The following is a 26,481-nucleotide window of genomic DNA, read 5'->3' as shown; positions in this document are numbered from 1 at the left end:
AATGAATTATTGGAATTTTTAGTGAGATGGTTTTTCTCATTGGAGACTTTCGAGTACAGAGTATTCCTAGTGCATCGTTCGGAGTAATGATGGGAGCACTGTGAATGGGAATATCTGAAAGGCCACCAGGAACGTGATGCGTCACATCAGATGGGTGACAAGGAGTATCAGGAAGAAGTATCTGACCATCAGGGAACGAACATCTTTGATGTGTCATAGGATGGGTGACATAGAGCATCGCGAAGGAGATTGTACCATAAGTTCGGTAGGAAAGGACTAGGTGATGGGTATTCTTGATGCGTCACAAGGTGGGTGACGGGTGCATCGCAAAGAGAATATCCATAGTCGGGAGGAAATTCCAAACCGTGTTAGAATTGTGCACAAGGAAAAGCAAGCACTTGAATGAAGATGGGTTCAGAGGAGACTTTGAGGAAAAATGGATGCTTTTCGAGAAAGCGGGATTGCTTTCCGCAAAGCAGATGCTTTCCCGTGAGGAAGTCTATGTCTGCATTGCAACTGTGCATATGATTGCATCCAGGGACGCCTGGGAAGTGTTGTGAAAGTTTTATTTTTAACTTATAAGGTTTTATTGAGTTTTTGGGCAGATTCATATCATTTTTAAAGGTGACTGGCCATCCACTTAATAAGTGGGCAGCCTATGATTAAATACAGCAGTAAAAACCAGCGAGCGAATTCTCTCTCTTTTTCTGGTAGAACAGCGCAAAGGGAAAAAAAAAAAGAAAAGAGAAAAAAGAAAAACGGCCACGATCTCTACAAGAGCAGCCAATGTTCTGCTATCTTTGCCGTGGCCAGGGAGCTATAAAAGCATCACACGCCCTCTCCTAGAGGGAAGAGCAGTTTTTGCAAGGAGGAGATGCTGCTGCAGATTTCAGTCGCAAAGAAGACGTCGCGGGTGATGCCCATGGCTGCCCCAAGTGTACTAGATGTCGCCAAGAGCCAGTGCGTGGTTCCCTCGTGAGGAAGTGCCTACGGAGCGTGTTTCCATCGCGACAAGTTGCCGTTTTTCTCTGTTTTCAGCCCATAGACGGCGTAGACGGGGCTGATTTACGAGAAGGAACCCGAGAACGCACCTCTTTTGTGTGTAGGATTGGAAGAGAGGATTTTCTATGTAGATCTCTTCCGGGGAATTGTTTTTTCGAGAACCGAGTTGCGTTTTGAGCATCGAGACTTTTGAGGGTAACTATTTTCATGTATGATCTCTAAGTATTTGTTTGTAGGTGTACTTCCTCTTAGTGAGGGAGTAGTAGTAGAGGAAGGCATGAGTCTCTGCAGGAGAAAGCGCTCTGAGGAACTAGAGCCAGATAAGCCCAAGGGTTTCATACCCAAGTTTGGGAAGTAGATCCACGGATCGGAGAGAGGTAGTCTCTCTTGTGATCCGAAAGTTGAGATTCCCAAGTAAGAACTTCGCGTCCGGGAAAGTAGAGTTGTTCTGCAAGAAGAGGACTCTGGAAACAGAGTTAGAAAAGAGTTGCAGGGATGCCATGCCCTGAGTTTGGAAGGTGAGATCCAGAGGCGAGAATCGTGATTCTCGAGGATTTGAAATAAGGAACAAAAGTTCCTTGGAATAGGGTTTTGCCCTAGGAATAGGAAGTTGAGGCTTCTTGGAACCATCAAGTCTTATTCTAGAACGAACGTGGTAATAGTTTCTGTTCAAGTGCTTGTATAGACTTCTCCTCAGTAATAAAGATACTATTACGTGGAGGGACCAATCCATCTTCTGGTCCACAGTACTATGTCGATCTTCTCACTCTCTCTCTCTCTCTCTCTCTCTCTCTATATATATATATATATATATATATATATATATATATATATATATATATATATATATATCTTTTCCTCTCTATATCATTTGGCTTCGGTATTAAGTGATAAATTCTGTTTATCCGAATATATTTTATATTGCTATGCGCTCCCGTTTGTGACACTCATTATGATCCATGGAGGTGACATACAATATAGTATTTTTCATTGGTTTACCAAGACATTGTTTTGTATGTGGTAGAGCAAGTCATCTAGTAACGTTCGTACAGGTGCCACGTCATCATATTTTGATGTGCAAAGTCTTGTGAGTGTGTTTCTGCTTTATTGTTAATGCCTTTATGTCATTTGGGCCCCATCAGACGGGGTCCCGTAAGTTGGTGGGAACTCTTCTTAAAAAATAGCCCACTCGTCAAGACTTTGTAAGTCTGTAAAACTTCTTCTTCTTCTTCTTCTTCTGTTGCTGCTTCTTCCTAGGGTTTTGGCCCCTTGGCCGGGATCTGAAGGTTTTGCTCCGTTCTTCAGTGGCTTGACACGTTAGCAGTTTGTGACAACTACCTATGGGCAAGTTAAGAGAGCAATATAATGCTTTGAGGAAAAACGTAAGAAAGTTGCGGACAAGCACAAAAGGAATTTGGATGTAACAGTCGGTCAATTGGTGTTACTCAAGTTTGAGAAGGCAAGACTAAAGAAACAAGCGACTCATAAGGGGAAGTGGTGAAACTTTCCAATCGTTATTATGGGCCGTTTAAGATAATTGACCAAGTGAACGATGTGACATTCCGATAAGAGCTACCGCCTAATTGGAGAATATATAATGCTTTCCATGTTAGTTTACTTTGGCTATGTGTGGGTCCGCCTCCAAGTTAGCCTATTGTTGAGGAACGTCCTGAGGTTGAGGAAATGGAAGAAATATTCCAATTGGAGCATATCATTCATTATTAAGAGCGGCTACTAAAGTCCGGAAAGGCTAAATGGAAGTATTTGGTAAAGTTTAAGAACTATTCTACTCCAGACGCTCAGTGGATGACCGAGCAAGAATTAGCATCTTATCCCGAGATATTGGAAGGATATGTACAAAGCACTCCAGTTTAGGACAACTGTTTAGAAGCTAGAGGGATGTTGCTAAATGGACTATTTTCTTATTTTTTGAGTAATTTCTATTTAATGAAATTAGGATATTAAAATCTGTACACTTGGTCTTTCAAAGTTAGGAACTATAGATCTATGAGAACTGACAAAAGTCATCAAGAATGGACAACTTTGATGTGTCATATGATAGGTGACATTAAGCATCGTGAAGGAGTTGTATTGTTAGTTCGGTGTTAGAGACCGGGAAATGGGTATTCTCAATGCGTCACTTGATGGGTGATGGGAGCATCGGACAGGGAATAATCCATTGGTATGGGAGGAAATCTGAACTGAATAAAGGATTACGCGTAAAGACGTAGTGCAAAAATAAAGACGGGTTTTGAGAAGCTTTTTCTAAAAAGTGTGATGTATTTTTTTAATGCTTTTCACAAAAGCAAACGCTTTCCTGCAAGGAAATCCATGTATGCATTGCATCTGTGCATGAGATCGCTCAGGGATGCCTAAGAAGTGTTGTGTAGCATCGGTTTTCAGCCCATATTTAAAAAAAAAAAAGTTTTTAAACAGGTTCATCTTTTTTCAATTAAGTGACCGGCTGTCCACTTAATAAAAAGGGTAGGAGGGCATATGATCATGATGGTCTAGTAGCACAACACTTTATACATGCTAGAGATATGCCGACAAAGGTTCTTGCCATGTGTAAGGTCTACCTGAGACCTGAGACTGTCTACTATTGTGCCTATCTTCAAGGCAAGTGATCCTACAGAGCCTGGAAACTACTGTACTATTATGATTGGACTCATATCGGCACGGTTGTATGCATCTATCCTTGAGCAGCAACTGAGCAAATGTGCAGAGAGTGAGGGTGAACAGGCAGCGGGACAGGCCGGTTTCAAGAGAGGGCTTGTCCACTCTCGACCATATTCTAACACTCAGAGCCATCATTGAGGAGGGTAGGGCACATGGGAGACACATTTATTGTAGCTTTGTGCTAGGTTTCATTATGGCCGAGTTTGCTTCTTTTAATGCTTCTTTTAGTGCTAGGCTTCATTATGGCCGAGTCTGCCCTTGATCTCCGGAGTCACGACAAAAACTCAGTACATGTTGAACTTTGTGTTGATGTATGCTCATGTGTGTGTTCGTGTGGTGTGTGTTATGTTTGAAAGCATATGTTAGTACCTAGTTCTACACCCACTATTGGGCATCGACGACGTTAGTGGGGATGTGGTGGTATTTAGTCAATACTAGCATGATGGAGCTGATGGTTATATTGTATTGTGGGTGACTACCATGGGTCTATACCTTGCACTTCTCTTTTAAGGGTGGATCTGGGCCTATCTTGGATTCATCTAGGTATATTTTTTAGTCGTATAGCAGACATGCAGATTTCACATTGTGAAGTTTTCATCCGAGTTACGACGAGTTGATAATGAGCTAACTTTTTCTATCTTTTGTGGTGCGTATGCCCTATCAACTGCCCGTTTTTTGTGCTAATTTTTTCGATTTAATACTTCTTTTAGTGCTAGGCTTCATTATGGCCGAGTCTGCCCTTGATCTCCGGAGTCATGATAGAAACTTAGTGCGTTGAACTTTGTGTTGATGTAGGCTCATGTGTGTGGTGTGTGTTGTGTTTGAGAGCATATGTTAGTACCTAGTTCTACACCCACTACTCGGCAATGACGATGTTAGTGGGGCTGTCGCAGTATTTAGTCAATACTGTGCATGATGGAGCTGATGGTCATACTGTCTTGTGGGTGACTACCATGGATCTATACCTTGCACTTTCCTTTTAAGGGTGTATTTGGGCCTATGTTGGATTCTTTGTGGATTTCCATAAAGCATTTGACATGGTGCCCAAAGCCAGATTGATGGGCAGACTACAGGAGATGGGAGTGCCCAATGAGTTGATTTGGGGGATCATGGCTCTATACAAAACAGTGGTGGGACAGGTACACACTTTACAGGGGATATCTGATTTAGTGTACTCAACTATTGGAGTGAAACAAGGTTGTCCATTGTCTCCCACTCTATTTGATATGTATATAGATGAGGTTTCTGATTACATTGACAGAGAGGGTGTGGACATAGATTCCATTGTTGTTATATGCTGATGATATTGTGTTGATCTGGGACTCACCGAAGGGTATGCAATGACATCTGGATGCATCACATAGCCTTGCGGAGGATAGTGAATTGTCTGTAAATCTTGGTAAAACCAAGGTTATTGTGTTTAACACCACATTGTAGTGGATCGAGAGATCAACACCTACATTCACTTATGGTCAGGAGATTGTGGAGGACATAGATGCATACACTTATCTTGGGGTAGTCTTCACTGGGCCAATGTTTTCTTTGAAGAGAGCAACAGAGACTAGATTGCCCAAAGTGTATGCAACCTTGAGAGGACTGGAGAGCACGTGTTCGTAGGTTCAGTTGCAGGAACCCCGAACAAAGCTTTGGCTCTTTGATACCTTGGTAGCTTCACCTATGCTCTATGGGGTTCAGGTTTGAAGACCCTCTGCTGGTGAGGATGGGTGGAGAGGTATGGAGAGGCCCTTGGTATGTATGATCTCTCGGTTGATTAGAGCCGAGGCCTCTGTGCCACATGAGAGAGCCCCCTTGTGGAGATAGAGGCCCGTACCAGATCAGTCTCCTTTGTGTTTATTTAAATGTCTTTAGGTCACTTGGGCCCCATCGGACAGGGTTTCATAAAGTTAGCGGGAACTCTTCTTTAGAAATAGGCCCTTGGCAAGACTTTGCAAGTCGGTAAAACTTCTTTTTTTGCTGCTGCTTCTTCTGCTACTTCTTCACTTAGGGTTTAAGCCCCTCGGCAGGGATGTGCAAGTTGGCTCCGTTCTTCAGTGGCTTGACACGTCAGCAGTTTGTGACATCCCACCTTATTGAAAGAAAGTAATTGTTCGCGATTACAATATATCTGCAAAACAACTCATGTTTAGCTCAAAAATTTCCGAGGGACAATTAGTTCTCTCATTCGAAATTGGAGCTCTTGATATCCTGGTCGTTGGCTTCCCAAAAAATCTCATCCAATAAGGAGTATATTCTCATTCTAGATCGGATTCCGGTGAGTAAAATTAGCCATCACACTCATACTGCACTAATCTCAACAGGTGTCTTGATGCACTAAAATTACATACCCAGGCAATCTCATTTAATTAGGAATATTTCAGTGGTTGGCACATCACAATGCAACACAAATGCATGTTACAAGACATAGAAACATAAAGCCGCAGATGAACACCCCCCGCAAATAACCATCTTGGTCCGGGCCATGAGCTGTTCAACGACTCCCTCATCACTCCTCCGGCAAATAACCTAAAAAGGTCCGGGCCATGAGATATAGAGGTCTTTTACAACCAAACACCCCCTAGAACGCAGCTTGCGTCGTTTGGAGGTGCTGAGCAACCATTGCTCAGACTTCAGTTTACTCCCCCCCCGTCAATAACCATCCAGGTCCGGGCCATGAGTAACAACAACAATACTCCCCCCATAAATAACCACAAGGGTCCGAGCCATGAGTAAAAACAACACTTTTCAAACATTCAATACTCCCCCCGCAAATCCATGAATATGTGTAAGCATTCTAAAACATCAATTTTCTACAATACTCCCGTGAGTAAATCACCAACCATTGAAACTAGTATTAAAACCAAAGTCAAATAATTTAAATCGTCACCAAGACATGTTTAAAACAGATATCATCCGTTTGAAACTAATTTCAAATAGGATCATCAAACACAAGTTCTGATACAGAACTCAGAAAACTGCTAAATCACATTGAAAAAGCATTCTGGACATCAGGTGAGCTCGAAAGTCGACGGAAGCCCCTGAAACTTGCACCAAAATTAGGGTTAGATTTCTTCCATAAGTTTGTAGCCGACCTCGAAACAGACCTTGACAGACAATGTTCCTGTGGCGTTGATGATGGCCCCAAGATATAGCAATCACACCGAACCTCCAAGGTTATCGGTTCGAGAAGAGACACCTGCTGAGAGGTGTGGATTAATTTCAAATTGTAATCTGCGAGGGTTTCTGTGGCAAGCATTTTAGGATACCCCTCTCTGCCAGAAGTTGTACTCCAAAGGAAGATCTTAGAAATCATGTAATATTTTCTTGAAAGCTTGCCACGTCCTTGGAGTGTGCGGCTTGGTAGCTATAGACATCCACCATTGCATGGCACTTCCTCTCATAAAAACAACAGCTTGAAAAATCTTTGATGCTTCTCTTGCAAGTGATCTTTATGGCTTATGCCTTGTCAGTCAGAGCAATGAAGATGGGAGCGCACCCGATGCGCGATGGAGTAAGGGTGGCAATGGCTAATAAGCCCGGGGTTGTGGCACGAAGTTTCTTTAATGAAATTCCCAGCACAAAGTTTCTTTAATAAAATTCCCAGCATGAAGATTCTTGCTCTGTCTGCTCTTCGGTAGGACCGATATGCTTTCAGAAAAGCACACGCTTGAAGCTCTGATACCATTGTCACGAGACGGGCACCACGTGCGAACGGAAAAGAACATACTGAACAACTTTAAGCACTCCAAATAACAACTCAACTGAAAGAGAGAGAGAGAGAGAGAGAGAGAGAGAGAGAGAGAGAGAGAGAGTGCACGACACACGAGACGGGGAGTGGCGGAGTTTCACCGCAAGAGTGCACATGCCCCAAACCTTGGTGCCCCTTTCGGTATTTCTTTATATTGCTTCAACTCGGTACATTGCCGATACTCCATCCTCTGCACCTCTACTGGGAGCTTGCTAGAGAATGAGCACTTGGCTCATATTTAAAGGCCCTTGGCCTCTCAAAAGCAGCTACATGAAAATCATCAAACTCTAAAAGCAATCGATCAAAAAGTTTCAAGCGCGTTTTTTCGGAAATCCAAATAGCTACCATGTCATTAGTGTAAAACTCGGAAATCCATACAAGTGCCACGTGTGTATGTGATTGTGTTTACGGGATGTCCGTACAGATGCTGCCACGTCATTAGTTCTCCACGCTAGAGTTTTCTGTGTGTGTGTGTTGGTCCTGCTTTATTTAAATGTCTTTAGGTGGCCCCATTAGACGAGGTCCCATAAGTTAGCGGGAACTCCTCTTTAGAAATAGGCCCTCGGCAAGACTTTGCAAGTCGGTAAAACTTCTTCTGCTACTTCTTCACTTAGGGTTTAGGCCCCTCGGCCGAGATCTGCACGTTGGCTCCGTTCTTCAGTGGCTTGACACGTCAACAATTTGTGACATCTGTTGTCACGGGGACAGGCACCACGTGCCAACGGAAAAGATCAGATTGAACAACTTTAAGCACTTCAAGTAACAACTGAACTGAAAGAGATAGAGAGTGCACGAAACACGAGACGGGGAGTGGCGGAGTTCCATCCCAAGAGAACACTGGCCCCAAACGTTGGTGCCCTTTCGGTATTTCTTTATATTGCTTGCACTCAATACAACACCGGTACTCCATCCCTTGCACCTCCTCCCGGAAGCATGCTAGAGAATGAGCCCTTGGCTCATATTTAAAAGCCTTTGGCCTCCCCAAAGCAGTTTACATGAAAAGCTATAAACTCAGAAGAAATGGTCCAAAAGCGGGCGTTGAAAAACTGTCTGTAACAAACTGCTGACATGTCAAAGCCTAAAGAATGGAGCCAACTTACAGATGCCGGCCGAGGGGCCTAAACCCTAAGAAGAAAAGTAACAGAAGAAGTCTCCCAACTTATGGGGACCCCGTCCGATGGGCCCACAAGTGACATAAAGGATTAAAATAAAGCAAGACCCGCACACACGCAAAAACTGATGACGTGGCAGATTTCCAAAAATTGCGCTGGCATGATGACGTGACAAGCTGTACAGATTTCCGCGTTTTGCGTTGGCTGATGACATGGAAATTGTACGAATTTTCTGATTTATGTTGGCAGCTTTCTAGCTTTGCTTTTGGACCAGATGCTTTTGAGTTTGAAGGCTTTTCACCGTAACCTGCTTTTGGGGCCTAGGGCCTTTAAATATGAGGTTAGGACTCATTCTCTGGCATGCTTCTTGGAGAAGGTGCAGAGTCTGGAGTTCCGGCTTGTACTGTGTTGATGCAATATAAAGAAATATCGAAAGGGGTGCCAAGGTTTGGGGCCAATACTCTTTGGGGTGGAATTCTGCCACTCCGTGTGCGTGTCATCTCTCTCTCTCTCTCTCTCTCTCTCTCTCTCTCTCAGTTCGGTTGTTATTGAAGTGCTAAAAGTCTGTTTAGTCTGTTCTTTTCTATTGGCACATGGTGCCCGTCTTGTGACAGTGGTATCCGAGCATCAGGCGTGTGCTTTTCTGAAAGCATACCGGTCCTACAAAAGAGCAGACAGAGCTATTGGAATTTTTATTTGAGGTATCTTCGCCCTCCAACCTGGACTTATTAGCCACTCCCACCCTTACTTCATCGCGCATCGGGGGCGCTCACGTCTTCACCGCTCATGTCTTATAGGGCATAAGCCAATTAAGATCACTTGCAAGAGAAGGATCCAGATTTGTTTCTAGTCACTGTTTTCCTCAGAAGCAGTGCCATGCAGATGTTGATGTCTATAGCTACCAAGCAGCATACTCCAAGTACTTTGGCAAGCTTTCAAGAAATTTTTTGGCCCGAAGTTATATGGTTTCTGACATCTTCCGTCGGAGTGCAACTTTTGGGAGAGTGGGGTATCCTGAAATGCTTGCCATGGAATAGTAGATTATAACTTGAAATTTCTCGACATCTCTCAGTAGACGTCTCTTCACGAGCAGATGACCTTGGAGGTCCAATGCGATTGCTATCTTGGGACTACCATCGCCGTCAAAGAAACACTGTTTGTCCAAGAGCTGATGAACCATGTTGTGCTCGGCTACGACCCTATGGAATGAACCTAACCCTAATTTTTTGGTGCAAGTTTCAGGATGGAAAGTCAGCTGACTTTTCGAGCTCGACTGAAGTCGAGATTGTTTTTTTTAAAAGTTTGAAATCTGTTTGAGAACTTGTTTGGTGATCCTGTTTGGAATTTGTTTGAAATGGATGGTATCTATTTTGAACTTGGTTGATGTCCATTTGAACTGTTTGACTCCGGTTTTAATATTGGTTTCAATGATTGGTGATTTTACTCCCGGGTGGAGTAGTGAGAAATTATGTTTGAGAATGCTTGTTCATACTCATGGCCCGGACCCTTGTGGTTATTTGCGGGGGAGTATTGAGTGATTGAAAAGTGCTGTTTTTTTAACTCAGGGCCGGGCCCTTGTGGTTATTTACGGGGGGAGTATTGTTGTTGTGACTCCCGGCCCAGACCTGGATAGTTATGCGGGAGGAGTATTAAGAAGTCTGAGCAGTGGTTACTCTCAACACCTCCAAACGACGCAGGCTGCGGTCTGGGGGGCGTTTGGTTGTAAAAGGCCTCTATATCTCCCGGCCCGGACCTTTTTAGGTTATGGGGGAGGAGTGATGAAGGAGTCGTTGAATATCTCCTGGCTCGGACCTTGTTAGGTTATGCGGGAGGAGCGTTCATCGATGACTTTATGTTTCTATGTCTTGTAACATGCATATGTGAGCATTTGTTTTGCATTGTGATGTGCCAACCACTGAATTCCTAATTGGATGAGATTGCCTGAATATGTAATTTTAGTGTATCAAGACACCCGTGGAAGATCAGTACGGTCTGGGTGTGATGGCTAATTTTACTACGCCGAAGTATCAAGAGTTCTGATCTGGACGAAAGGAGAAGCTAACTCCTTGATCAAAAGAGCTGAAAGGAGAAGCTAACTCCTTAACAAAAAAAGAGCAAACTGATTGTCCCTGGGAATGACCCTCGGAAATTTTTGAGCTAACTTGAGTTGTTTTGTAGATATGCTGTAATCGCGGACGATTACTCTCTTTCAAGAAGGGGAGATGTAACAAACTGCTGATGTGTCAAAGCCTAAAGAATGGAGCCAACTTACAGATGCCGGTCGAGGGGCCTAAACCCTAAGAAGAACAAGTAACAGAAGAAGTCCTCCCAATTTATGGGGACCCCGTCCGATGGGACCCCAAGTGACATAAAGGATTAAAATAAAGCAGGACCCGCGCACACGCAAAAACTGATGACGTGGCAGATTTTCAAAAATTGCGTTGGCATGATGACATGGTTGGCTGTACAGATTTCCGCGTTTTGCGTTGGCTGATGACATGGCAGCTGAACGGATTTCCATGATTTACGCTGGCAGCTTTTTGGCTTTGCTTTTGGACCAGATGCTTTCGAGTTTGAAGGCTTTTCACTGTAAACTGCTTTTGGGACCTAGGGCCTTTAAATATGAGGTTAGGGCTCATTCTCTGGCATGCTTCCTGGAGAAGGTGTAGAGTTTGGAGTTCCGGCTTGTACTGTGTTGATGCAATATAAAGAAATACCGAAAGGGGTGCCAAGGTTTGGGGCCAATACTGTCTGGGGTGGAATTCCGCCAATCCGTGTCGCGTGTCGTGTCTCTCTCTCTCTCTCTCAGTTCAGTTGTTATTGAAGTGCTAAAAGTCTGTTTAGTCTGTTCTTTTCTATTGGCACGTGGTGCCCGTCTTGTGACACTGTCCCAACGTAGATCACGGAAATCCGTACACTTGCCATGCTAGCAACGCAAATCGTGGAAGTTCGTACATCGATCACGTGGCACTGCAACGCAAAACGTGGGCGTCCGTACAATTGCCACATCATCAGCTTTTACGCTATCTTGTGTGTGTGTGTGGGTCTAGCTTTATTTATTGTCTTTGTGTCACTTGGGCCCCATTGGACGGGGTCCCATAAGTTGGCGGGAACTCCTCTTTAGAAACAGGCCTCTCGGTAATAACTTTGCAAGTTGGTAAAACTTCTTCTGCTGCTTTTTCTCTTAGGGTTTAGGCCCCTCTACCGGGATGTGCAGGTTGGCTCCGTTCATCAGTGGCTTGAGAGGTCAGCAGTTTGTGACACACATCTTATGGGATACTACCAGTGACAGATATGCCAGATTGGCCCTTGAGTCCTCCAGACAATTAGCTGTATAGGGGGGCACATCATGTTGGTATGCATAGATGTCATCATGGTTTCGGATACATGGCTTCAGCATGGACAACTCACCTCCCTTCCAGTACTCCCTTGATGCACCATCGTTGTCTCTTACCCGGGTGGAGATTACTAGACTCATTCGCCACGACTTGACCTAATTGGACACGAGGAGGACGTGGATAGAGCCGACACAGGAGTTGGGCACGAAGATGGCTTTTTATAAAGAGCATCTTCTCCAACTCACAAGGGACGGGTTTGTGATTCGACCCGGCTATATGGATACACATCTATTTCGTGGGTTACGGTGTGCCATTATTAAGATACGGGCATCTTTACACCAACTTGAGATTGGGACTGGTAGATTCAGAGGGATACCAGTAGCCAGCAGGATATGCCGCCTACGCCATACAAAGCTAGAGAAGGAGATGCATTATATATGTCAATGCACAGTGTACTATGAGATATGAGGTTGCTTCCACTTGTCAAAGTCGACGATGCGGAAGCAGAGAGAGAGAGAGAGAGAGAGAGAGAGAGAGAGGAGAATTTTTAACGTCGTGGGAAACTATCCCAAGAGACCTCAAAGATCTATCTGACGAGAGATGAACTCAAGACTTGTTATTCAAGAGGGAAATGGCATAACCAATCTAACCACATGGTGATAGAAAGGTTATACCATTTTCCTCTTTTTATTAACACACTCACACCCCCACACACACCCACACGAGAGAGAGAGAGAGAGAGAGAGAGAGAGAGAGAGAGAGAGAGAGAGAGAGAGAGAGAGAGAGAGAGAGAGAGAGAGAGAGAGAGAGAGAGAGAGAGAGAGAGAGAGAGAGAGAGAGAGAGAGAGAGAGAGAGAGAGAGAGAGAAATGAAATGAAATGTTATATTAACGTCTTCAAAAGGCCAAAGTGACCTATGAGACCAGAAAGTTACAATGTGGTGGATTTGATACAAAGTTAGAGTGACAAGAGTAACAAGATGGCAAAATGACATAATGACGAAATAAAATACTGTAGAATCCTAAATTGCTAGGTGTGAACTAAGCAGCTAAACAGCTAGCTGGGATAGCTAGATCACATGAGATCCAGCATCGATGCTGGCGGATCTCATTAATCTCCTGCATGGTTAGTAGTCTGACCGAGCGTCGTGCATGTCGAGCCAAAGTGATCCGAATCCTCTGATGCAGCCTCCGTCGATGTTGTGTAGTCCTCCGCAGTCGTGGGCGTCTGGATCTCCCCAGCTCAGTCGCTCGGTCGATCAGTGTGTCTTTGGTGAAGGCGACGAGCTCTGCTGTGGTAGTAACTCCTCTGGGTGTCCAGTGGCAGCTCTAAAGAAGTCTGTGATTTGTCTCTGAGACTGGCTAGTCTCTCCTCTCATCAGGCTCTCTTTGTGTCTGCACAGCTCGAGCAAAAACAAACCCAAGCATCTCTGATCCTCGTACCGCATGACTCTAGAGAATGGTCCAAAGCCCTCTCTGAACAAGCAATGGAAGCGGCCTCATATCTCATAGTAGACGGGGCAGTGGCATGTGTAGTGCAACTCTGTCTGAGGCTCGATGTCACACAGGGGGCATGTCCTGGCCTCTGTTGGTACTCCGCTGTATCTCCCAGTCTCGATCCGCAGCTGGTGTGAAGATGTGCGTATCTGGCCAATAGCACATCGTATCCCATGAGTTAAGTGGGTGTCCATGTATTTGGGCCTCGTCACAAAACCATCCTCCGTAAGCTGGAGGAGATGCTCTCTGTAGAAAGCCATCTTCGTGCCTAGCTCCTGTGCTGGCTGTATCCATGTCCTCTTGGTGTCTAACTGAGTCAAGTCTTGTCGAATGAGCTTGGTGATCTCGGACTGTGTAAGAATCAGAGAGGGCGCATCTAGTGAGTACTGGGAGGGAGGCAATCTGTCTATGCTGAACCCATGCGCTTGAAACCATGATGCCATCTCCCCATACCAGCAAGCTGTATCTCCCTGCATGGCTAACTGTCGAGAAGACTCAAGTGCAAGGCGTGCATATCTATCTGTGGGAAGTTCCCACATGCAGTGTATGAAGGAGACAGATCTGGTGAGCGTCTCAACCACTAGTGGGGGGGCAGCTAGCTCTGCTCGTACAATAGCACGTGGTACTGAAGCCTTGGCTCTAATGAGCCGCGAGATCATAGAGACCAGAGGCTTCTCCATGTCCCCCCATCCATCACTGCGGCATGTCCTCCCGTGATGATCCAGTGAAGGTCCCCAAATCTCAGCTTCATAAAGCAATGCAGAAGCCACCAAAGTTTCAAAGAGCCAAAGCTTCGTCCGAGGCTCCTGAAACTGAACCTGTGAACACATCCTTTCCAATCTACCCAATGCTGCATGGGCTCTGGTCAATCTAGTCTCTGCTGCCCTCCCTCAATGAAAATGCTGGCCCACTAAAAACCACTCCAAGGTAAGTGTAAGCATCTGTATACTCCACCTTCTCCTGGCCATATGTGAAAGTGGGCACTGACCTCCTGATCCACTGTGGGGTGGTATTAAATACCATGACCTTGGTTTTACCAAGGTTGACGGACAAACCACTTTCCTGGGCAAACCTATGCAAAGCATCCAAGTGATGTTGCATCCCCTCCGGAGAGTCGGAGATCAACACAATATCATCAGCATATAACAATAGTGGAATCCATGTCCCTGCCAGTTGTGCACCTCTATCACTATTTCTCTCAATGTAGTCAGAAACCTCATCCACATACATACCAAATAGAGTAGGAGAGAGCGGGCAGCCCAGCTTCACCCCAAAGCTACAATAGATCCGTCTCCCACGCGATCTGCCCTCCTCAATGATGGCTCCGAGTGTCAAGATATGGTCAAGAGTAGAAAAACCCCTCCTGAAACCTGCCTGCCCGGCTGCGCGTATCCCCTCCCTCTCTGCCCATCTACTCAGCTGCTGCTCAAGAATAGATGCGTACAACCGTGCCAATGTGTGTCCAATCATGATAGTGCGATAATTCCCAGGCTCCATAGGGTCTCCCGACTTGAAGATAGGTACAATAGTAGATAGGCTCCAAGTATCAGGCAAGCCCTCACACATGGCACGGTTAAACATAACTGCTAGAAGTTCTGCTAGTAAATCTCTGGCATGCGTGAAATGCTCAGCCACTAAGCCATCATGATCATATGCTCTCCCAGTCCTCATCCTGTCAATGGCCTTCCTCACCATCTCAGCGGGTGAAAAAAGCACATGTGTGTGGGCATGGATCGGGGGGGTCGGGAAGGGGGGGCTGCTCAAGAACTGTGTACAGAGATGATGCATACTGGGCCCAGGCCTTTGTAGAAGTGATGGCAGGGGGGGGGGGGGGGGGGGGGGAGTGCTCATGAAAGAGCCGCCATGCCTCACGTGAGTCCTGAATCAAGAATAGCTGGTATAGATCCTGCTCTAGGCGAGCCAAAAATGCCCTCTTCTTCCGCCGCACTAGACGTCGGAAGTCAATCTGTGACTGTCTGTGAGTGATGTCCCCCAAAAGCACCTCCCTCTGAAGTCTAGCTCTAGTGTCTCGGCATTCCTCATCATACCAACTGTTCCGGGGCATGCTACCCGAATGGCATCTCTGCTCAGGCTGGGTATGTGGGTATGCCTCTGCTGCTGCATCATGTAGTGTCTGTGTCAGTATAGTAGTAAGCTCCTCCAGAGGATGCCCTGGCTCCTCTGTGCACATGCGTCTATAGATTCCATCTATGTATACAGAGTCCATCTCCCGTGTGAAGGTGTAGCGAGTAGGGCTGCTGCCCATAGCCTGTGTGCTACAGTAAACTGAAAAGAGATGGTCAACGACACAAGAGCATGGTCCATTGCCACACCAACAGGTCTGGGTCCAACCGTGAGATCTTGGATACTAGATATGAGGCTCGGTTGTGCCATGACATAATCCACTGTGCTGGCTCCATGTCTATGTGGAAAGCATGTAAAACCCCCCGCATCGGGAAATCTCTGTAGGCCATTCAAGATGGCCAATCCATGTGCAGTCCCCATGTCTATCAAGTGTTGTCCATACTCAGTGTGTTCTCCATCCTGTGATAGCTTGGATAGGCCCGTCTCTGCAACATCCCACTCTCAACATCTCACTCTCTCAACATCTCCTCTGAAGTATCATAAAATATTGTCTGATGATGGGCAGTCCTAGCATTGAAATCCCCTAGAATGATGATGTCACCATCTCTAGAGAACTCCCATATGTCATCATCCAAAATAGAGAAGGGGGACTGTCCTCTGGGTGGTGCATAAACTGACGTACTTGGGGGAAAGTAGCGAATAGCAATGTAAAGATATCTGTCCGTCTCTGCTCTCAATCTCACCCACATGTACCTAGCTTGCTCATCCCTGCGGGCTATATGTATCAATGGCTGCAACTCCTCTTTGAATAACACTGCCACTCCTCCTGAGCCCTGCCCTCTGTGCTCTGATCGTGTCTCCTGTCTACAGGCTGTCTCCTATCTATAGCCACTAATGTGAGGCATAGATTGCCCCAGGGCCTGATGTGTCTCAGAGTAGAAGACGATGTCTCTTCCCGTAAAACTATCCTCAAAAGCACCCACATCAAGGCGCATAGATCCATTACAATTCCAGGTGGCAACTTTGAGTGTGGTCCCATGGGTCTCGCACCGTCATGTGGAGCGCCGCTCTACAATCACCACCCGGCCATCTCTGTAGAAGGCCGTCTTTCCCTTCTCCCTTACCGCTTGAATCTCTGGCATTACCTCTCTCATATGCGCAAGCTGTGTGAGAGTGAGGTCATCTCCAAGGAATATACCCGTTTTCTTTAGTGTAGGGCGCTTCTTCAAGAAGTCCTTTGCCTCCATGGATGGGAAACGGATGATTAAAGCTCTCCCTTTTGAAGTCTCCCCATTGCCTTGTGTCTTCTTCCCTACCCTCCATGCCTTTGTATGAGTAGCCTCACTACCCATCATGCGGAGAAGTTCTTCGACTTCTCCTTCCACATCATCTCGGTCTTTTAGACCGGTTACTCTTATATGTAAGGCTCTAGTTTTCCTTCGTTGCTCTTCTTCTAGAGTCATGTTGACAATTGTAGGAGTGGGGACGGATGTAGTTTCTTTCCCTTTCCCTTTCTTAGCGACTTCTATCCATTTCTCGGCCTCATCCGCCTTCTTTTGCGTTTTCGTGATCACATCCATCCACGAAGACGTCTTTACCACCTTCTGTTTCTCCTCCTCTGTGATCATCCGTACCTGCTCCTTGATGACCTTGATCTCCTCTATCACCGAGGGCTGGAATTCCCCTTCTTCTAGTCCACTGCTTACTCTATCCGCAAGCTCTCGCTTGAGGGCTGTGACCTCTTCTCTAAGTGCTTGTGAATCCGCCTTAAGTGTTTGTAGCTTTGCGTGCAAGTCCTCTTTCTCCTTCTTCCATTGTGCGCCTTCATTGAGAAACATTTGAAGAAGGTTGGCCTTCTCTTTCCACCATCCCTCCGTCTCTGCTTTCCATTCTTTCATCTCCCTTTCCATTTGTGTTATCCGCTTGTTTGTAAGCACAAAGGTTGCCTTCGTATGGGGCTTACATACTGGCGAAACGATCATGGCCTCCACTGGCGAAACGCTCATGGCCTCCATTGGCGATGCGGGTATTGCTCGACGCTCTAGCTCGGGCGGGTATATGCACTACCACAGCCCACTGCGGGACACTCAGTGTGCTCTGCCAAATATCGAGAGAGAGCCTTAGTACATGTCCACACACAAGCAACCTCCCATACCAAGCTCCCCCCTTGCTTGCAATAACCAACCACCCCCTCTGTGCACGTGAACTTGACACCAAAATGTTATCTGTCTCTTTGTTGAAGCTCCCCTTCTGGTTAAGCTGCCCCCTTGCCTATGTTAAAATAGGCTTTAGTGTACGATTGTTTAACATATGGCTGGACAAAATTCTGTGCGCATAGCCTTGGAGCCTTTGTAGTATCATACGGATTGCTGGGAGCATTTGCTGCGCTATCAGCTGCTCAGCCCCTCACGACGCCATCACTTGCTCTGTGTGTGTGTGTGAGAGAGAGAGAGAGAGAGAGCGAGAGAGCGCTTGCCATGTGTGCTGGCTGCATTTGCGCATCTGCAAAGGGACCCACTTCTTGACAAGCTGCCCCCTTTTTGCTTACATGAATCTAACCCCCTGCTTAAGCAAGGCGGCTGCTACAATTGATTAATCAAGAGCTTAGATTAAAGGGGCAGCGTACATGAGCGGAAGGAAAATCCACGCGGCAGCAAGAGGAGGACCCAGGAGTGACGAGAGAGAGAGAGAGAGAGAGAGAGAGAGAGAGAGAGAGAGAGAGAGAGAGAGAGAGAGAGAGAGAGAGAGAGAGACTCCTAAAACGATCAATGTTGGCAATGAAATAACTGATGCAATACAATGGGGGCAATGGGTTGCATATATACCCATCTAAGTAAATTGCCCTACCCAAACTTTGACAAATAAGTAAAATAAATACCTAAAAGCTAAAATAAAGAATGGGATTACATTGGACAATTCACTTGAGATGCCATAACTTTAACACCCACACCCTCTCTGCAGCTCATAGTGGACATAAATAGTGAGACAAGCCAATGAAGAAGCTACCATGGACACCCCAGCAACGCCGGTCATGCTGGATACACCTTGGATTTGCTACCCTCAACTTTATACCTTAGAAGAATCCATCTTGAGCATCGGTTGTCTTTTAGAAAATTTGAATTGTAGACCACATTACGTCCAAGAATCCCCACTCGCGCATTGAACACATCACGTCCAAAATACTCCAAGATATTGAACTTTGGAACACACCTGGTCCATAATTTGACCCACAACAATGGATTGGTGCACTCATCCATAGTGTTTTAGATACATCTGATTGGTTCCCTGCCAGATGCATGTGCCTTGAACTCAGACCCACGAGTTCAAACACCGATAACTTGAACTCCACCACAAGGGTTATAGGGAGCACTGTTTGCTCCTCTTTACCACTCACAAGCCTCTCTCTGGCTGAAGCTAGTGGCGGCAACGACTCCATGTGACTAGAAGGTGGGAGTCATTGCCAATGTAGTCATCGCTACACCAACAGCCTCTTTGTTGTCCTTCCCCGAGCCACTATCACTACTTTCCTCATGATCCTTGCTTTTTGCCTTGGTCCTTTGTAGAACCTCTGTCTTTGCCTTTGGATCTGCAATCTTTAGACAAATGACCACGCTTTCCCACAATTGTAACAACGGTTCTTGGTCTTCTTTCTGGAATCCGAAGCAGTAAGGGCTTCCACACCTTTCTTAGAAATTTGAATTTTGCCTTGAGTTACCAACACAGCTTCCTCCTCAATGAGAAAAGAGGTGAGATCATCAAATTCCAGCTTTTCCTTCGTGATTTGTAGCCGAAGTGTCCTAGACACCGTTTCATATGCCTCAAGCAACTTCGTGAGAACCAAAGTAGGTAGCTGAGTGCTCGTGAGTGCACTTTTTATAGCCAATAGTTGATCATGAATAACTTTAGCCTTCATAAGAAATGATTGCATGAAACGTCCTCGTGGAAATTGGATGGGAAATAACTGTCCAAGAAGGGCGATTGCTTGCATCATAGAAATCTTGATCAAACATTTCAACGAGCTTGAACCACATATCGTTGGCAGTCTTCAAAGTGTGAATGGCTGGAGAAATTTCATTTGTAAGAGATTCTGCAATGGCTGACATTGCCTTCGCATTTCAAGCATCCAAATCGACACACGATTTTTGATACTCGTTATCTTGAAGGCGGGTGTACCTATTGTTGGGATCCCTCGTAGGACGGGGCTCAAAGCATCCGACTAAGTCCCATAAGCCTTTTTGTGAGAACCAGAGTCGCATAATCAAATTCCAATGGGCGTAGTTATCGTTGTTCAATTTGTCGCTGGCGCTCTAGCAAGGGGGGGCCACGTTGAAGGTATGAGATCTTGAGAAATTTGACCTTCTTGCACTCCAAAGAGTGGCTGCAATAAATCCCAAGCTGCTTCTCAAAATTTGTTGTTCCTCTCTTGAGGTCCAATCTGCACTTCTCCCAAGCCGCCACAAAGCACTTTGAAAATGGCCGCAAGGTTGGCACAAAGCCACTCCAAAAAACAATGCTATTCGCAAATTTTACTCGTGTACCGGCCCTTGCGAGCCGTTTGTGTTCCTTCCAAAGCCGATCAAGCAGGCCCTTTGGTTCCCCTCTGGCAACTCCAACTCCACAAGAAAGTTCACTTGCAGCGGTTGAAAGTGCTGGCAAGGAGCCTTAATGGGTCGAATCGGGAGAGGGATGGTTGTCGGCAACAGGGGGGGGGCTTCACAAGTGCTTGCAAATGCTAGCAACAACGCTACAACAGCGATGCAGTGGGGGAGGGCGTACTTTCGGCGCCGCTGTTCAACATTATAAAATTGGTGGTGGAGGTTGGAGATTATGAACGCCAAGGCAGTGGGGGGTGAGTTGGCACTGGTGACGAGGGAGGGTACACTCTGTTCACGACGGCTTCTTCTCAATGCATTTGATCTCCACCACGGGCTCTGATACCATGTCAAGGTCGATGATGCGGAAGCGGGGAGGGAGGGAGGGAGTCTCCTGAACCAATCAACCTTGGCAATGAAATAATTGATGCCATACAATGGGGGTTGTCACAAGACGGGCACCACGTGCCAATAGAAAAGAACAGATTGAACAGACTTTTAGTACTTCAATAACAATTGAACTAAAAGAGAGAGACGACACACGGAGTGGCGGAATTCTACCCCAGACAGTATTGGCCCCAAACCTTGGCGCCTCTTTCGGTATTTCTTTATATTGCATCATCAAAGTACGAGCCGGTACTCCATCCTCTGCAGTTTACATGAAAAGCTTTCAAACTCATAAGCATATGGTCCAAAAGCAATGCCCAAAAGCTGCTAGCGTAAATCACGGAAATCCGTACAATTGCCACGTAAGCAACGCAAATCGCGAAAATCCGTACATGCTGCCACGTCAACATGTCAGCGCAAAATCAGGGTTTTCCGTACAACTGCCACGTTACCAGTTGATGTGCAAGCCTTTGCGTGTGTGTGCGGGTCTTGCTTTATTTTAATTCCTTTGTCTCTTGGGCCCCATCGAACGGGGTCCCATAAGTTGGTAGGACTTCTTCTTCTGCTGTCGCTTGTTCTTCTTAGGGTTTAGGCCCCTCGGCCGTGATTTAAAGGTTGGCTTTGTTCTTTAGTGACTTGACACGTCAGCAGTTTGTGACATCCCCCCTTCTTGAAATAAAGTAATCGTCCGCGATTTCATCATATCTGCAAAACAACTCAAGTTAGCTATTTCCGAGGCTCATTCCGAGGGACAATCAGTTTGCTCTTTTTTTTGTTAAGGAGTTGGCTTCTCCTTTCGGCTCTTTTGATCAAGGAGTTGGCTTCTCCTTTCGACTCTTTTATCAAGGAGTTGGCTTCTTTTTTCGTCCAGATCAGAACTCTTGATATCCCGGTGTAGTAAAATTAGCCATCACACCCAGACCGTACTGATCTTCCAAAGGTGTCTTGATGCACTTAAATTACATACCCATCTACTCTCATCCAATTAGGAATACTCAGTGGTTGGCACATCACAATGCAACACAAATGCTCACATATGCATGTTACAAGACATATAAACATAAAGTTGCCGATGAACACTCCCCTGCAAACAACCATCTTGGTTTGGGCCATGAGCTGTTCAACGACTCCCTCATCACTCCTCCCGCAAATAACCTAAAAAGGTCCGGGCCATGAGATATAGAGGTCTTTTACAACCAAACCCCCCCTAGACCGCAGCTTGCGTCGTTTGGAGGTGCTGAGAGTAAGGACTGCTCAAACTTCTTAATACTCCCCCCCGTAAATAACCATCCAGGTCCGGGCTAAGAGTAAAAACAACACTGTTCAATCATTCAATACTCCCCCTGCAGATAACCACAAGGGTCCGGGCCATGAGTATGAACAAGCTTTCTCAGTACTCCACCAGGGAGTAAAATCACTAATCAATGAAACGAGTATTAAAACCAGAGTCAAACAGTTCAAATCGGCGCCAGGACAGGTTCAAAACTGATACCATCCATTCAAACAAATTCCAAACAAGATCACCAAACAAGTTCAAACAAAATTCAAACCTTAAAAAGCAATCTCGACATCAATCGAGCTCGAAAAGTTGGCTGACTTTCCATCCTGAAACTTTCACCGAAAATTAGGGTTAGGTTCCTTCCAAAAGGTGGTAGCCGACCACAACATGGTCCATCAGCTCTTGGACAGATAGTGTTCCTCTGGCGGTATAGTAGTCCCAAGACAGCAATCGCACCAGACCTCCAAGGTTATCATCTTGAGAAGAGACACCTGGTGAGAGATGTACAAAAATTCAAGTCGTAATCTGCTAGGGTTTCCATGGTAAGCATTTCAGATACCCCACTTTGCCAGAAGTTGCACTTCGAAGGAAGACGTCAGAAACCATATAACTTTGGGTAAGTTTTTTTTTGAAAGCTTTCCAAGTCCTTGGAGTGTGCGGCTTGGTAGCTATAGACATCAACATCTGCATGGCACTGCTTTTGAGAAAAACAGTGACTCCAAACAAATCTTGGATCCTTCTCTTGCAAGTGATCCTTTTTGGCTTATGCCGTGTAAGACATGAGCGATGAAGATGGGAGTGTGCCCGATGCGCGATGTATGAAGGGTGGGAGTGGCTAATAAGTTCGAGGTTGCAGCACGAAGCTAAAATTTCCAATGAACTTTGGAGAGTGGCTAATAAGTCCGGGGTCGGAGCTCGAAGCTAAAATTTCCAATGAACTTTGGAAGTGCGATCTTGCTATGTTTGGTCTTTTGTAGGACCGGTTTGCTTTCAAAAAAGCACACGCCTGATGCTTTGATACCACTGTCACAAGACGGGCACCACGTGCCAATAGAAAAGAACAGATTGAACAGGCTTTTAGCACTTCAATAACAATTGAACTTAAAGAGAGAGACGACATGCGACACGGAGTGGTGGAATTCCACCCCAGAGAGTATTGGCCCCAAACCTTGGTGCCCCTTTCGGTATTCTTTATATTGCATCATCAAAGTACAAGCCGGTACTCCATCCTCTGCATCTTCGTCCAGAAGCATGCCCGAGAATGAGCCCATGGCCTCATATTTAAAGGCCCTAGGCCCAAAAGCAGTTTACATGAAAAGCTTTCAAACTCAAAAGCATCTGGTCCAAAAGCAATGCCCAAAAGCTGCCAGCGTAAATCACGGAAATCTGTACAACTGCCACGTCAGCAACGCAAATCGCGGAAATCCGTAAAGGCTGCCATGTCAGCATGTCAGCGCAAAATCAGGGTTTTTCGTACAGCTGCCATGCCATCAGTTGATGCGCAAGCCTTTGTGTGTGTGTGTGAGTCTTGCTTTATTTTAATTCCTTTATGTCTCTTGGGCCCCATCGGACGGGGTCCCATAAGTTGGTAGGCTTTCTTCTTCTGTTGTTGCTTGTTCTTCTTAGGGTTTAGGCCCCTCGGCTGTGATCTGAAGGTTGGCTCTGTTCTTCAGTGACTTGACACGTCAGCAGTTTGTGACAGGGGCAATGGGTTGCATATATACCCATCTAAGTGAATTGCCCCACCCAGACTTTGACAAATAAGTAAAATAAATACCTAAAAGCCAAAATAAATAATGGGATTACATTGGGCAGTTCACTTGAGATGTCATAAAATTAACACCAGTGCCTATTCAGAGAAGGCTTAGGATCCTTTTCGAGAGTCATGAGCTATCAGGACTAGAGATGTCTTCCCAGAGAGAGATTGCTGATTTCTTTACACCAGACACCGGACAGATAGAGGAGCAGCCACCCACTGCAAAGCTCAGCTCATACTCACACCCGCGGTACTTTCATTGACCGAGCATTGGAGCTAGGGAGATGGAGATGCCCATGGCTGAGGAGAGGAGCTTGCATCGACGGAGACTGCAGCAGAGGATTCGAGCCATACTATCTCGACATCCAGAGTACAGATGAGGATAGATTCATGACCAATTATATCACCCTCTTGTATTGGGCGCCCATTGTATCAGTGATCACACATACCCCACACAGTTCCAGCTAGTAGCACTTCTAGATTCATTTTAGCATCTCTTTTTTGTACCCAGACATGGTATCAGATTCACCAGTTTGTAATGGATTGGTCTCATAGGTCATTTTGGCCTTTTGAAGACGTTAATATATCATTTCATTTCATTTCATGGCTGCTTGGATCGAATTCATTGACATCCTTAAGCAAGAGAGTCCAATTTGGGTAGAGGTTGGGGATTGCTCAATTGTGCTTTGGCCTTTACTGCATGCGGCTATGCAATCGTTGGGTAAAGTATTAGCTCCATCCTATACAGGGGTACACGTTCTACTCATGAATCACTTATATATGTTATGGGACTTTCTCGTGCCAGACCTACCTGGCTGCAGCTTAAGCCACTAGCCATGAGATATATGTATGGTAATTCAAAAGGAGAGCTTTTGCAGAACATTGCTTTGGATAAGTTTGGTCATTTTATGGCTGACTGGGGGAAGTGAATAACATAGAGCAGGGCATGGTTGAGATGGACACTAGTGACTAGAGGCAGATGCAGGGTGCAGGCCTTAGGCTTATGTCTCTGTACATTGCCAGATGCTTATTCCTGATAATCTTTCCAACACAATGCGTATGCCTACCTTCATGTCTATTGTGTAATTTTTGGTGGTACTCAACCAGCTTGTAAGAAGAAATAAACTAGAGCCTAGAATGTATCAAAATATGAGTATAATGTGACAGTTGTTCTTTCTTGTGTTTAATAAACTAACAAATTTATTTATGCACTGGTGTAATGATGCTTTCCTCTCTTTGGAGGTATAGGGGAGCCACGGGAAGGTGACAGCCAATTCAGCCTGGACAAAAGAGCAGCAAGGCCTAATAAAGTCTCTTACTTGTTACTTATCTGCGGTCTCTGCAAAGGTGGCCAATTGACAGAGGCCATCCGTTTATTCCGTGAGATGCTGATGAAAGGCATCGACACAACTTCTGATCTTTGCAACTGTCTTCTGCGTGGTTTGAGCAGCACTGAAGGTTTTATGTTTGAAGCTGTGGAGCTTGGGCGACACATGGCAAGTAAGAAGCTGATTGTTGATGTTGAAACACAAAAGGCATTTTTCAAAGCCTTAAAAGCCAATGGAGATACAGCAAAAGCTCTTAAGATCTTTGATAGCATGAAGTGGAGGGGTTGCATAGATTCAAGTTCAAACTTCTATGCATTAAGCAGTGTGGAGGGGTAGGGGTTTGGAGTTGCTGGAAGGCCGCCGTTCATTTCTGAGGCGTTCATGCTGGAGATGGTGGTGAGGCACCCAGGATGGTTACCTCCAAGCCTCTGTTACAGCTATATGAGCGACAGCTAGTCGAGCTGACCTGGTACGCATAAGACAGCAGTGCTTCTGCTTAGCCATCGAATTTTCTTGAGGTATCACATCAGATGCGACCACAGACAAGCTGGCCAAGAGGGGTATTATCTCAGATGCTGTGTGTTCAACAATGCATGTGCTGTTGGAAGATAGTGGTTTAAAGATGGGCCGCCAAAATTATGTCTCAATCAAAGTGTTACTATGGGCGGATATGAGCTGATCAATGATACATGCTACTGGTTAGGGGCACTCGTTGTCTCTCTGCCCACCCTCACCCTCACCCTCCCCCTCCCCCCCAACTGAAAGAGTTGGGTGCTTCATACAAGTGCCATGTTTCCTGAGCGGTTACAACTAACAGTGTGCAACATGCATCAAGTTCAAGGATTAGTTTTAAAACATAGTGAAGGAAGCAGGAGAGAGTCTCTAATAGGCTCAGTTCTACCATGCCACACATTCTTGTAGAAGTTACGAATGCTTCCAAGGGCAAAGGCTCTTCATTATTTGCTTACCAATATTGCAGTGGAGTTTATCTTGCTTCATAACATGATAGTAAAGATGTTGCTCATCTCTTTTCTGTGTTTTTCTCGTATTGTTGTGTAGGCCGTGAGCCTCTGCTGTTTGCTGTTACAGTTAATTTGAGTTTCTTATGGTTGGAATTGTCAAGGACTTCGGAGAATTGAGCTTTGCATTGGGACCCGGCATTGCTGCAAAAACCCTTGCATGACCTACATGACTAAAATAAAAATTGTGGTAGTTCGAGATTGTATCGAACCTCGCTATATTTGATTCCAATTTGGTTAGGTGTGTGAATCTCTTTCTTAGTTGGGTGGGATGGAACATTGTGCTTTTCTATCGCGAATGCTCAATTATATGCTCTGTGCCAGGGAACTCGATGGTTTAAAGAGCTCTCCTCAAGGCTTATGTGTAAACATGTGCTTCTCTTGAGTGGAGGCAATTTGCTGTCTAATCTGTATGGACTTCTCAATCGCTACCATCTTGCTTTTGTAGACAGACAGGATTAACCCCTTATTTTTACATTTGGAGATGGTACAACTTGTTTAGTCGTTTATTGTCTCTGATTTGTTCCTCCATTAGTCCCCCCCAAACCACCACCAACCAACAATCCTTGTCTGCAGTTCAGGTGAGTATTGTGGTTGATAGACAATATTCACATCCTTATGAATTATGGTGTACCAGATTTCATAAGCTAGCAGCAGCAACATA

General features: G+C 45.5%; 1 protein-coding gene across 6 annotated transcripts in view; it reads left to right on the top strand.

Annotated features, from left to right (window-relative positions):
* LOC147441949 (putative pentatricopeptide repeat-containing protein At1g26500) overlaps positions 1-25,908 on the top strand; it is a 69,384-nt gene extending 43,476 nt beyond the window's left edge. For 4 of the 6 annotated variants that reach the window (XM_086528338.1, XM_086528336.1, XM_086528340.1 and 1 more), the window contains exon 4: positions 24,713-25,908. In XM_086528338.1, coding sequence (XP_086384464.1) covers positions 24,713-25,134 — 422 coding nt within the window. In that variant the 3' untranslated portion in view covers positions 25,135-25,908. The remainder of the gene's footprint in view (positions 1-24,712) is intronic. The other 2 variants (XM_086528339.1, XM_086528337.1) reach the window with 1 other exon arrangement.
* The last annotated feature ends 573 nt before the right edge of the window (positions 25,909-26,481 follow it).

Source organism: Adiantum capillus-veneris, chromosome 14, assembly GCF_014529385.1.
Source record: "Adiantum capillus-veneris isolate H3 chromosome 14, ASM1452938v2, whole genome shotgun sequence".
Taxonomy (NCBI): Eukaryota; Viridiplantae; Streptophyta; class Polypodiopsida; order Polypodiales; family Pteridaceae; genus Adiantum; species Adiantum capillus-veneris.
The sequence above is the reverse complement of the archived record's forward strand: the minus strand, read 5'-3'. Positions and strand labels throughout refer to the sequence as shown.